General features: G+C 52.9%; 1 protein-coding gene across 2 annotated transcripts in view; it reads left to right on the forward strand.

Annotated features, from left to right (window-relative positions):
- Positions 1 to 208: 208 nt before the first annotated feature.
- The window catches only part of EPS8L1 (EPS8 like 1), a 34,014-nt gene continuing 21,126 nt past the window's right edge, over positions 209 to 13,096 (forward strand). The window contains exons 1-3 of one of the 2 annotated variants that reach the window (XM_029585023.1): positions 209 to 562; positions 8,448 to 8,487; positions 9,467 to 9,507. In XM_029585023.1, coding sequence (XP_029440883.1) covers positions 8,471 to 8,487; positions 9,467 to 9,507 — 58 coding nt within the window. In that variant the 5' untranslated portion in view covers positions 209 to 562; positions 8,448 to 8,470. The remainder of the gene's footprint in view (positions 563 to 8,447; positions 8,488 to 9,466; positions 9,508 to 13,096) is intronic. The other variant, XM_029585022.1, reaches the window with a different exon arrangement.

Consider the following 13,096-nt stretch of genomic DNA (forward strand, 5'->3'; position numbering starts at 1 on the left):
AGACCTAGCGCTGCCAGTGCACCTCATTCCCGCCTCGCAGCCCCTCTCGTTTTCCCCAGCGAAGGCCTGTGCCTTGCATGACTGTGGGTCCCTGTATCCATATAGTCCCAGAGCTGTGTGTGTTTGCCTGGCCTGAGAGTGTGCGTTGCTGGGCCGGGAGGTGGGGAGTGTAGGCAGCTGGGTGCAATCTCTGCTCACATTGTTTCCAGCCCTTGGCAGCAGCAGCAGCGAGGATGTTGCTGGGCGAAGTGGCTTTGAGTTTGCTGTCAAGTGGCCTGTGTGACAGCCTTCTTTCCCAACCCCTGTGGAATGTGACAGTGCGAGGGAGTGTCCCCCTCGCACGCGGGTGAGTGTGTGTCACTGCTTTAGTCTCTGCTCGGTGCAGCCAGAGAGAGAGAGAGAGAGGCAGGCGGCAGCAGGCACGCACACCTGTGGCACCCGGAGTCCTGCCAGCGCCGCCGAGGAGGGAGGAGCAGGCGAGGAAATGCCCCTGCGTGCCAGCCCCTGACCACTAGGATCAAACGGGCTGCATTTCTGTTGGAGCCGTGCGGTTTGGCCTCCGGTAAGTTTTCTTTCCCTTTTGTAGTTAAGAGAATTCTTTTTGTTGTGTTTTCTTTAGCCCAGGCACCATCATCAAGCTGTGGAATCTGTTGCCAGAGGACATGGTTGAGGCGTGTGGCATAGTGGGGTTGAAAGGCTTGGACAGGTCCATTAAACCCTTATTAGCCTGGCAGGTGTGCGGTTCGTCACCTCTTACTTCTGGGAGGTCTAACAGGCTGGGGGGGGGCTAGGAAGGATCTCCCCATTAAGATTTGCCTGGTGCTTCCGAGTGATCCGGCTTGGCCACTGTTGGAGGCAGGGTGCCAGGAAGAAGGCACCTGGAAACTTCCTTTTAACCAGATCAATCTCAACAGAGTTGGCCAACTTCAGACAGTGTAGCTAGGAAGAAGCTGGAGATTGGGGCAGCAGACCAGGCCATGTTATGAGTCTCCCTCTGTTTTGAGGAGTTTAAGCTTCTCTCCCCTCTGTGCTTCTTCTCGCACGCCTCCCTCCCCCACACACCTCCTGGCCCCCTGATTTTCCCCTAGAAGCCCTCAAGGAGTTCCCAGTCGACATGCCCAGGCAGGCAAGGGAGAACAAAGTTTACTTTCGAGACACTGTTTTTATATTTTTCCAAGCAGAGACGGACGAATGGGCAAGCTTGAGAAGCTTAAGGATCAGGGTAGAGTCTGGCAGTTAAGATTTAATGCTAAAAAATGCAAGCTTATGCATTTGGGCTACAAAATCCCCAGGGTGAAGTTTTTCTGTGCATAAAACAAGATTGTGATCTGGGGGTGATCGTATCTGATGATCTTAAGGTGGACAAACAGGTGACTAAGGTGATGGCAAAAGCCAGAAAGATGCTTGGCTGCAGAGGGAGAGGACTGGTCAGCAGGAAAAGGGAGGTGACACTGCCCCTGTACAGGTCCCTGGTGAGACCTCACTGTGCCCAATGCTGGAGATCGCACCTTCAGAAGGATAGGAACAGGATGGAGTCGGTGCAGAGGGGGCTACTAAAATGGTCAGTGGGCTTCTTTCTAAAGCACATAGGGATAGCCTTAAAGATCTAAACCTGTACACCCTGGAGGAAAGGCGAGATATAATAGAGACATTTATTTTAAATCTGTTTTTATTATTTTCCAATAATAATACAATAAAACAAGTTCACAGAACACAGTAACAAATACACAAGTTAACCAGTGAGCAACATGGAGCCCCACTTCCCTATCCCTTCCACCCCAACCCATCCTCCTCCAGGTTAGGCTGTAGATTAATATTGTTCAGATAAAAGTCATTCAAAATTTGGCTATGCGTTTTGTGGGTTCAATTGTGAAATATATGGAAGCCATATATCCATTATATGGAACATGACATCTGTTCCATAACTAACAAGTGATATATTTTAGTAATAGAGACATTTAATTAACTTCAGGGTTTCCAATGCCAGGAGGTGAACCTCTTTCAAAGGAAAGGAGGCTCTAGACTTGAGGGGTCATGGAATGAGGGTGAAAGGGGGTAGACTCAGGAGTAACCTAATGAAATATTTCTTTACAGAGAGGGTGATGTACGCGGGGAATAGCCTTCCTGTGATGGTGGTGGAGACAAGGACAGAATCTGAATTCAAGAAAACATGGAACAAGCACAAGGGATCTCTGAGGCAGAGGGAAGGGGCTATTAAACTAAGCAGCAGGTGTGGATGGACAGCCTGGATGGGCTCTAAGGTCTTTAGCTGCTGTCATGTTCTATGTTTCAATAGCTAGGGTTAAAGCCTGCATAACTGGGGCTTCCAGTGCTAATTCAACCAGTCCCTCCCCTTTGTGTGAATGCCAGAGATGCCCTAAAAGTGGGAGCTGTAGAAGCAGGACCGGACCGCCCTGTCCCTGATGACCTGGAGTCAGCTGGTCATGCTTGTAATGAAATTGGCTGGCGAAAGAGTCTCTCAGATTCCCAGGCCCCAGCATGGCTTGGTTTTCCATGACTTCTAATAATCAGGCCGATACAGTACAGTGTGCTCCAGCAGAGCGCACTGTTAACCCGTGATTGGACGTGTGTTTTCGACACGCTAGCTTTACCCCTTATTCAGTAAGGGGTAATAGCGCGTCGAAAACACGCGTCCAACCCTCAGAACCTAATAGCGCCCGCAACATGCAAATGCATATTGATGGCCCTATTAGGTATTCCCGCGGGATTCAGAAAGCAAAATGTGCAGCCAAGCCGCACATTTTACTTTAAGAAATTAGCGCCTACCCAAAGGCAGGCGTTAATTTCTGCCGGCGCCGGGGAAGTGCACAGAAAAGCAGTAAAAACTGCTTTTCTGTACACCCTCTGACTTAATATCATGGAGATATTAAGTCGAAGGCCCCCAAAGTTAAAAAAAAAAAAGATAACAATTTAAAAAAAAAAAATTTTTGAAATGGGCCCGCGGCTCACGGGTTGAAAACCGGACGCTCAATTTTGCGTCCGCTTTCCGAACCCGTGGCTGTCAGCGGGCTCGAGAACCACCGCTGGCAAAATTGAGCATCGGCTGTCAAACCCGCTGACAGCCGCCGCTCCTGTCCAAAAAGAGACGCTAGGGACGCGCTAGTGTCCCTAGCGCCTCTTTTTGCCGTGGGTCCTAATTTAAATAAATTAATTTAGTGAATCGCACGCACAGGAGAGCGGGCGTTTGCCCGCTCTCCCGTGACTTTTACTGTATCGGCCCGAATGTTGGAAGATGCCCGGGGATTTGAAAAAGGGGTGGGTGAGAGTAGCTCTCCCAGACTCCTTTAAAGCCTTCTTGAATGTAGCAGCCGTACCTTGGAAGGGTGTTTATGCAGCCTGGTCCTAGCTTGCTTCTCCTCTCCACATGACCTTGGGCTGCTTCCCAAACTTTCTCACTGCGGAGGGAGCCTTTCTGGTTGGGAGAAAGAGATTAATTTTTAACTCGGTGTACTGGGACGCTTCTGAGACGCTCTGAGGGTGAGCGCTGAACCGGGCCTGGCTTGGCGTGTGGGAGGGGGGCACACATTTTCCTCCATGGCTTTACAGGTGTGAGAGCCTGGAAATCTAACCCTGGGATTAGCCTAAATAAACAAACTGAGATTATGGAAGAGAGCACTGGGGAGAGAGTGAGGGTAGAGGTGCTCTGGAAGGAGCAGAGACAGGTAGGACGAGAGCTGGAGAAGGGGGGACAGGCAGGGAGACTATACTGGAGAGGGGCAGTTTTGTAAAGGAGTGGGTATTTCTCAGTATCTGTTAACTGAGCTTTACATTGAGGAAGAGATGTTATATCACTGCATTATAATAGTAAGAGTGCGAAGTAGCATATCAGTATAAGAATTCCAAAAAGAAAGCGTAATATAGCAAGACACGGTTTGTATATAACACCCAAGAGAGGGCTTTATTATATCAAAGGGTATAATAACCTGAAAGAAGGGTGTGTGAACCCAGGAGAGGGGTTATTCTAGCAGAGGGGTATGATAACCCAGTAGAGGGATGTATTATATCACAGGGTATGTAATAAACCCGAGAGAGGTGTGTGCTACAGCTGGGGGTGTGGTAGGTAACCTTGAGAGAGGGGTATATCACGTTAGATGGTGTGATAACCCTTAGAAAGGGATGTAGGATAGAGAAATTGCAGCAGGGCGGTACACAGGGGATCCTTGAGGGAAAATCCACACTGGAACTGGTAATTCCAGCCTAGCAGTATGCTAGCCATGGTGACTTGGCGCAGGGCTGGGATCTGTAACCCCGCTGACTTGTACCCACTTGTGGCTTATGATGTCATGCCAGGGCTCCTGCAGAGTGACAAAACCTCAGTGATGTCATTGGAGTGCGACAGCTTCTCTGTTTGAGGGGCTGAGGCAGGGGAGAGGACTTAATCACAGTTTTGCTAACAGAAATATGCTTTTAAAATAAGTTGCCCCAAGTGGCAACTTGTGTGAATTCCCTGAGGAAGAATCGAGGACCATGAGCTCCAAAGTGCATTGTGTGGCTGGATTGACCTACCAGTGACAAGGTGGGAGCTAAGTAAATAGTAATAAGAATAATTTCAAAATAGAAACATGGAATCTGATGGCAGATAAGGATCTTAAGGCCCATCCAGTCTGCCTAGAGACAGAAAGGACAGTAATGTGCTGGGATGGTCTTTATTCCCTGCACCATGTGATACAGTGTGGTAGAAGGGATAGAAACACCTGGGGATGGTCTTTATTCCCTGCACCATGTGATACAGTGAGGTAGAAGGGATAGAAACGCCTAGGGATGGTCTTTATTCCCTGCACCATGTGATACAGTGAGGTAGAAGGGATAGAAACACCTAGGGATGGTCTTTATTCCCTGCACCATGTGATACAGTGAGGTAGAAGGGATAGAAACACCTAGGGATGGTCTTTATTCCCTGCACCATGTGATACAGTGAGATAGGAAGGGATAGAAATGCCCGGGGATGGTCTTTATTACCTGCAGTGTGTGATACAGTGAGATAGAAAGGACAGAAACACCCGTGGAAGGTGTTTTTTACCTGCAGTGTGTGATACAGTGAGATAGAAAGGACAGAAACAGCCGTGGAAGGTGTTTTTTTTACCTGCAGTGTGTGATACAGTGAGATAGAAGGGACAGAAACACACGTGGAAGGTGTTTTTTTACCTGCAGTGTGTAATACAGTGAGATAGAAGGGACAGAAACACACGTGGAAGGTGTTTTTTTTTACCTGCAGTGTGTAATACAGTGAGATAGAAGGGACAGAAACACCCGTGGAAGGTGTTTTACCTGCAGTGTGTAATACAGTGAGATAGAAGGGACAGAAACACCCGTGGAAGGTGTTTTTTTACCTGCAGTGTGTGATACAGTGAGATAGAAAGGACAGAAACACCCGTGGAAGGTGTTTTTTTACCTGCAGTGTGTGATACAGTGAGATAGAAGGGACAGAAACACCCGTGGAAGGTGTTTTTTTACCTGCAGTGTGTGATACAGTGAGATAGAAGGGACAGAAACACCCGTGGAAGGTGTTTTTTTTACCTGCAGTGTGTGATGCAGTGAGATAGAAGGGACAGAAACACCCGTGGAAGGTGTTTTTTTTACCTGCAGTGTGTGATGCAGTGAGATAGAAAGGATAGAAATGCCCGGGGATGGTCTTTATTCCCTGCAGTGTGTGATGCAGTGAGATAGCAGGGATAGAAATGCCCAGGGATGGTCTTTATTACCTGCACTGTGTGATACAGTGAGATAGCAGGGATAGAAATGCCCGGGGATGGTCTTTATTCCCTGCAGTGTGTGATGCAGTGAGATAGAAGGGATAGAAATGCCCGGGGATGGTCTTTATTCCCTGCAGTGTGTGATACAGTGAGATAGCAGGGATAGAAATGCCCGGGGATGGTCTTTATTCCCTGCAGTGTGTGATGCAGTGAGATGGCAGGGATAGAAATGCCCAGGGATGGTCTTTATTCCCTGCAGTGTGTGATACAGTGAGATAGCAGGGATAGAAATACCGGGGGATGGTCTTTATTCCCTGCAGTGTGTGATGCAGTGAGATAGAAGGGATAGAAATGCCCGGGGATGGTCTTTATTCCCTGCAGTGTGTGATGCAGTGAGATAGAAGGGATAGAAATGCCCGGGGATGGTCTTTATTCCCTGCTTGTGGAAGGAATACACATGGAGAAGCTTGGACTTGAAGTGTTGAGCTCCTCCTCTTCTCCGACCCCCATAACATCCATAGAGAGAGAATACGTAAAAAAAAAAAGTCCTCTTCTGGGAGAATATTTCCATGTTTTGCTGACTTTAAAAAAGCTTTTGATTCTGTCTGGTACCCCAGACTCAGACTACTGCAAATGGGAATGAAGGGGGATTCAACGAATGTATTATTCCATCAGCTGTAAGGGAAAGTGAACTCACCCGTAGGCAGGAGGCAGCTAGGGATGTTGCGTGAGGCCCCTTTCCCTCCCCCCTTTAATATCTATTTCAATGATCTCCCCACACTGTGAAGGAAGCTCATTTTGTCGCAATTCTAGTACTGAGGCAAGCACGAGCAGTGAACAGAACAGCTTGAGATGGTACCCGATGTACCCTGGCGCGTGAGCGAGGTTCACACCCATCACGGTGAGCGCAAAATGAACCCATTTGGAGACCCTCCGGTCCAGGTCTGCAAACCGATCCTCCGCGTCCCCAGAATCCGCCCCCCCCCAGCAATGGATGCAGCTTCCCCTTACTACTCAGCCATGCAAACAAGAATATTCACATTCTGGTGTCACCTCAAGGACAGCAAATCCAAAAAGAAAGCGAAACAGGTGTAACCCTCTTCTCGGGACCCATACGATAAGAGTTGTCTGATGCTCCAGAGTTCACACAATGGTGGGCAGGTAGATGGTGGATTGGACCTGGACCAGAGGCAAAGTAGCAATCAGCGGCGGACTCACGATGTCGGACCGGCCCGGGGATTCGCCACCCAGGCCGGCCCAGGACACGTCACGTGGTCGGCCAAGCGCAGCTCGGTCACGGCCGCGCACGGCAGACCACGTGACTGGAGCGATCGGCCCACCGGGGGGATGCCCGATCCCCCGATAGGCCAATCCGCCCCTGGTAACAATATCTTTCTGTTCCCCTCTGTAGCAGATCCCAGTCACAGATCTCGGGTCTGGGAGAGTATCCCCATTTTTGCCGTATTGGTTGTTGACCCTGCCGAGGGGGTTTGCAGGTGATTTAATGCCTCTAAGGAGGCCATTTTGCCTCTCCCCTGCAGGATGGTGCTCAGCTGCTCTGATATCCAATACTTATTACAGCGGCAAGATGTCCATGTTATTGATCCGGATCGAAAATATCGTGTATACCAGTAATCGTATCTCTTCCAAGCACTCAAAAACGTATGGCACAACTCTAGACTATAGCAGCATCTGTGACCCTATGGGTCACATGGTCTGACCCATCAGGCAACTTGTCCAGGGCAATTGCTTAGGAGCTATAGATATTTTTTTAAATTCCACCTGTGTCCCTATATCTGTAATGTGTGATCCCATGTTCTGGCCGGTGTTGAGCGGAAAGGATACTTTTCCTGCGGGATATGTCCAGTCCCGACTGATCAGATTCAGTCTCCAGTTTATACACTGCATGCGGCCAAAATCCTCAGTTGTGCAAAAGACTGTGCGATCCATTTCGGTGTGGAGACCCCCATGGGGGCCACAATTCCGGCAGGCAAAATCCCCTTTTTTTTGCTCAGTCTCAACCGCAGCAAGCTCTGGCTCCCTCTCCCTCCAGTCTATGTCCATAACCCAGAGAAGAGCAGGACTGCAAACCGTCGTCCAGATGTGATGCCGTCGGTGATCGGCCGGGGGCATTCGCTTTGGCACACGAAAGTATGAACGCACAGACCACGAACAGGGAGGTGCAAGCAGTGAAACCGCGTAAAGGAATTGGTGTGGTCTTGTCAGGGATCTGTACCCCACCCCCACCCCCCCCCCACATGCACAGGCACCTACAGTGAGACCTGTGAGGTTTGAGAATCAGTGCTGATGGGGGGGGGGGGGGGGGGGTCAGAGGACACGAAGATGCCCTTTCAGATTTCTGCTTGGTATAAACCCGGTCAGGGAGGCTTCCTTAATGCTATTGTGAAATATGCAAGCGTTTCCAAATATGTAGTGCACTCTCTCTGAGCTTCAGTGGGAAATGGAACAGCACCTGCCGATCTCTTGGCCCATCAGAATAAATTATACAGAGACTTAGTGTATCTAACGCCACCCAAACCCCATGGAACATCCTTATAGAGGCTGGAGGGTGCAGGACAGGACAAGACGGGTCCCCTGTAACTGCTTTACAGAGATAGAGAGAGGGAAATCGGTAGGTCCTATCCGTGCAGAGCGATAGGGGCTGAGGTACATGAGAGGAGAAGCCCGGTGCACTGTATGTGGTGTGTGATCTGCTCTTATCTGTCTCTTTAGGGTGAAGAGCCTTCGGCTGCAGGATGACTTCCCCAGATGGGTATGTTCTGTTTTTTGTTAAAAGCAGAGATCAAGGAAACATTCCTGTTGTTTCTGTCCATGTCTCTCTCTCTCTCTCTGTATCTCACTGTCTCTCCCCGCCTCTGAATCGTTCTTCACCTTTTCTTGTTGCTGCCCCTAATGCTCATATTTGTAGTGCTACAAGCAAGTCCTATGCTGCAGCACTACACAGACACACGTGAGAGACGGCCCCTGCTCCATAGAGCTCGCCGCCTTTCCCAGACTGGTTTAGGTTTCATGTTGAAGAGACGGTTAAATTAGGGAGCCCGTGATCCGAGCCACCAAGGGGGTTCGGTGGCCTGGAGAAGGTGAGGTTCTGGGCTGACTCTGGAGAGCCTGCTGCAGGCATTCGGTAGAGCCAGGCGGAAGGTGCAACCAAGGGACGGGAAAGGATCCAGAGAAGAGCAACTCGCCCCCCCCCCCGTGCAGGGAGATGGGAGGTGGGGAGGTGCCGGATGCGTGCTCCACGATCCCGAGCGGCAGCGTCGGGCGCTTCGCCGGGACAGCTCCGGATGGTGGCCACGAGAAGAAGAAATACGTAGGGAGCGCGGCCGTCCAGCGGCCCCCCCTGCAGGGCCGTGGCGGGTGAACTGGGCCAAACGTTGGGGGGGGGGGGGGGGGGAAGAGGTTTTCCAGGGACAACTGAGAGGGATCTGGGGACACGAAAGGAAGCCGAAGGCATCTGTACAGATCAGAGGTCGGCTAGCGGGCTATGCAAAGCCAGGAGAGCTGCACCCCTCACCCAGGATCGCCCTCTTGCCCTGGGACTCCCTAGCAGGCGGATCCAGGTCCTGGCTTTTGCTCCATTCGCATGAGAAGCACCAAGAGGGCAGAAACGGGTCACGGTGGGGGAACTTTCCTGAGTCGATCGTCTGTACACATCTTGCCATGAAGTGGGCACGGAGTAAAAGAATAACGCAGTCCATTAACAATGACCCTCTTTCTCCCTCCTACTGCAGCATCAATGGGGTCGGAAAGCCAAGCGCAAGGTCCATATACGGTAAGTCCCTCCCCACTACCTGCCCCTGGGTTTTGGATGTCAAGGATGTGCGAGCAGCTCGGGTGGGCTTGCCCCCACAATCCCACATCCTCAGGGAATGGGCTGAGCCAGACCAGAGTTTCCTCCCGTGGCATGCTGGGACTCGTAGTTCTGATTTCGCCTGAAGACGAGCACAAGGACTCCATCTCCCAGCAGGCTCTTCAGCTGTCTGTGCTGAATTCATGCTTTAGGTGTATCAATGTGACTCCTGCATGGGGCTCTGATGAAGATCTGCTCTTCATCTCTCTGTGCTGTATTCATGCTTTATGTGTATCTGTGTGACTCCTGCATGGGGCTCTGATGAAGATCTGCTCTTCATCTCTCTGTGCTGTATTCATGCTTTATGTGTATCAGTGTGACACCTGCACGGGGCTCTGATGGAGATCTGCTCTTCAGCTGTCCGTGCTGTATTCATTCTTTGCATATATCAGTGTGACACCTGCACGGGGCTCTGATGGAGATCTGCTCTTCAGCTGTCCGTGCTGTATTCATTCTTTGCATATATCAGTGTGATGACGCCCGCATGGGGCTCTGATGGAGATCTGCTTTTCTAAACTGAAAAACACCTAAAGGTTCTCATTTCTCTTAGCTTCTGGCCTGCAGGATTATTATTCTGGCTCTGTCACCAGAGGGACCTCCGTGGTACTAGAGCTAAATTTTGTGCTGAGGATGACAGGAACCAGGTGGCATTCATTGTCGAATTCCTCTGATATCCTGTGGCAGGCCTTGCTTGTGAACTCTGACTGTGAAGGGCTGTGACCTCATAAGCAGAGGACTCTGATGTCACAGGGACACATGCTTCAGGGCTGCTGGAGAGTGCAACGGGGAGGGTGGCAACAGGTGATGGATAATTTGTGATTCTGTGGCTGGAGGAGGCCCTGGGGCCTGCCTCCGGCTCTCCTCCATAGCCCAGTGCTGTTTGGGATTGGTGAGAGATCTCTCTGGTAGCCTGCAGAGCAAACACAGTTACCGGGCAGCTCCTGGTATTTCATTTGGAGAATGTAAGGCAGTCACGCCCATTGCTTCCTTTCTCTCCACCTGTGTGAGGGAGTGACGGATGTTCTGGTGTGGATCTCTGCCAGGTGATTAAAGTCAGGAAAAATGTGAGGACATGAGCAAGAGGCACTGTAGGGAATGGTGGGGGAGTCACAGCTCCTGCAGTCCCAGCCTCTCCCAGCAGGAGACGCTGTAGGGAATGGTGCAGGAGCGCTGGGTGTGGAGGAGTCACAGCTCCTGCAGTCCCAGTCTCTCTCACCAGGAGGTGGTGTAGGGAATGGTGCAGGAGCGCTGGGTGTGGGGGAGTCACAGCTCCTGCAGTCCCATCCTCTCCCAGCAGGAGGCGCTGTAGGGAATGGTGCAGAAGCGCTGGGTGTGGGGGAGTCACCGCTCCTGCAGTCCCAGCCTCTCCCAGGAGGCGCTGTAGGGAATGGTGCAGGAGCGCTGGGTGTGGGGGAGTCACAGCTCCTGCAGTCCCAGTCTCTCTCAGCAGGAGGTGCTGTAGGGAATGGTGCAGGAGCGCTGGGTGTGGGAGAGTCACACCTCCTGCAGTCCCAGCCTCTCCCAGCAGGAGGCGCTGTAGGGAATGGTGCAGGAGCGCTGGGTGTGGGGGAGTCACCGCTCCTGCAGTCCCAGCCTCTCCCAGCAGGAGGCGCTGTAGGGAATGGTGCAGGAGCGCTGGGTGTGGGGGGGTCACAGGTCCTGCAGTCCCAGCCTCTCCCAGCAGGAGGCGCTGTAGGGAATGGTGCAGGAGCGCTGGGTGTGGGGGAGTCACACCGCCTGCAGTCCCAGCCTCTCCCAGCAGGAGGCGCTGAAGGGAATGGTGCAGGAGCGCTGGGTGTGGGGGAGTCACAGCTCCTGCAGTCCCAGCCTCTCCCAGCAGGAGGCGCTGTAGGGAATGGTGCAGGAGCGCTGGGTGTGGGGGAGTCACAGCTCCTGCAGTCCCAGCCTCTCCCAGCAGGAGGCGCTGTAGGGAATGGTGCAGGAGCGCTGGGTGTGGGGGAGTCACAGCTCCTGCAGTCCCAGCCTCTCCCAGCAGGAGGCGCTGTAGGGAATGGTGCAGGAGCGCTGGGTGTGGGGGAGTCACAGCTCCTGCAGTCCCAGCCTCTCCCAGCAGGAGGCGCTGTAGGGAATGGTGCAGGAGCGCTGGGTGTGCGGGGAGTCACCGCTCCTGCAGTCCCAGCCTCTCCCAGCAGGAGGCGCTGTAGGGAATGGTGCAGGAGCGCTGGGTGTGGGGGAGTCACAGCTCCTGCAGTCCCAGCCTCTCCCAGCAGGAGGCGCTGTAGGGAATGGTGCAGGAGCGCTGGGTGTGGGGGAGTCACAGCTCCTGCAGTCCCAGCCTCTCCCAGCAGGAGGTGCTGTAGGGAATGGTGCAGGAGCGCTGGGTGTGCGGGGAGTCACCGCTCCTGCAGTCCCAGCCTCTCCCAGCAGGAGGCGCTGAAGGGAATGGTGCAGGAGCGCTGGGTGTGGGGGAGTCACCGCTCCTGCAGTCCCAGCCTCTCCCAGCAGGAGGCGCTGTAGGGAATGGTGCAGGAGCGCTGGGTGTGGGGGAGTCACAGCTCCTGCAGTCCCAGCCTCTCCCAGCAGGAGGCGCTGTAGGGAATGGTGCAGGAGCGCTGGGTGTGGGGGAGTCACAGCTCCTGCAGTCCCAGCCTCTCCCAGCAGGAGGCGCTGAAGGGAATGGTGCAGGAGCGCTGGGTGTGCGGGGGGGGGGGAGTTTGTAGCAGTGCTTGAGATCCTCCAGCGATCAGTGCTTGGCTGGCACCGCAATGGCTGAGCTTTGCCCCTCTTTGTTCCCCATACTCCCTGCCTCCATGCTGCGCCCTAGGAAAGGGGGTGGGTGGGCAGCCGGCGTCCCCTCTGCCTGGCGCTGCAGTGACAGTTGGGTGCCTCTCCCGTGAGCTGAGGGCAGGCACGTGGGTTCACATGTGCAGCTCGGGGCCAGCCGCGTCCTGTCCTTCCTGGCAGGGGAGTTTGCCAAGGGAGGTGCCCTGGAGAGAGCAGCTGAGAAGAAGCCTGTGACAGAGCTGCCTCCCGTTTGCCCAGCCTGGGCACCTGTCCGCCCTGCCGTATGTGCCTGGGATGCCGCAGGCAGGAGCCTGTCCCCAGTGTGTGTGTGGACTGTGCACGATCTTGTCTTCTTTTGATTGTCCGTGCTTGTCTCTTTTTCTTGTAGTCCTCTCTATCTCTCTCTCTCTCTCTCTCCCAGCATGAAGGATGTGCCCCATACTTGTTTTAAGTTCACTCCGCTCCACCCCATGCCTCACCTATCCCGTCTAACCGGCCCAAGCAGCCCTAAACCTCAGAGCAAAATCTTGGCTCTCCCTTGCCTGCAAAAGGAAACCTTCCCCCCAGCCCTTGCTGTCAAGACCTGGCCACGAACCGCCTTGAATCCCCTCCCCCGCCCCGCAAACGCCAAACTTTAAAAAAAAAAAAAATCCCTGACTTTGGGAACAACCCCCAGGCCTCGTGCAAGTCCAGTCTAAAAGTCAGGGCTTGCCAATCCTTTTCTTCCAGGGACGTTTCGGGAGGTTCTCGGAAAGCTCCGAGTTCC

The sequence above is a fragment of the Rhinatrema bivittatum genome, chromosome 19 (assembly GCF_901001135.1).
Source record: "Rhinatrema bivittatum chromosome 19, aRhiBiv1.1, whole genome shotgun sequence".
Lineage (NCBI taxonomy): Eukaryota > Metazoa > Chordata > Amphibia > Gymnophiona > Rhinatrematidae > Rhinatrema > Rhinatrema bivittatum.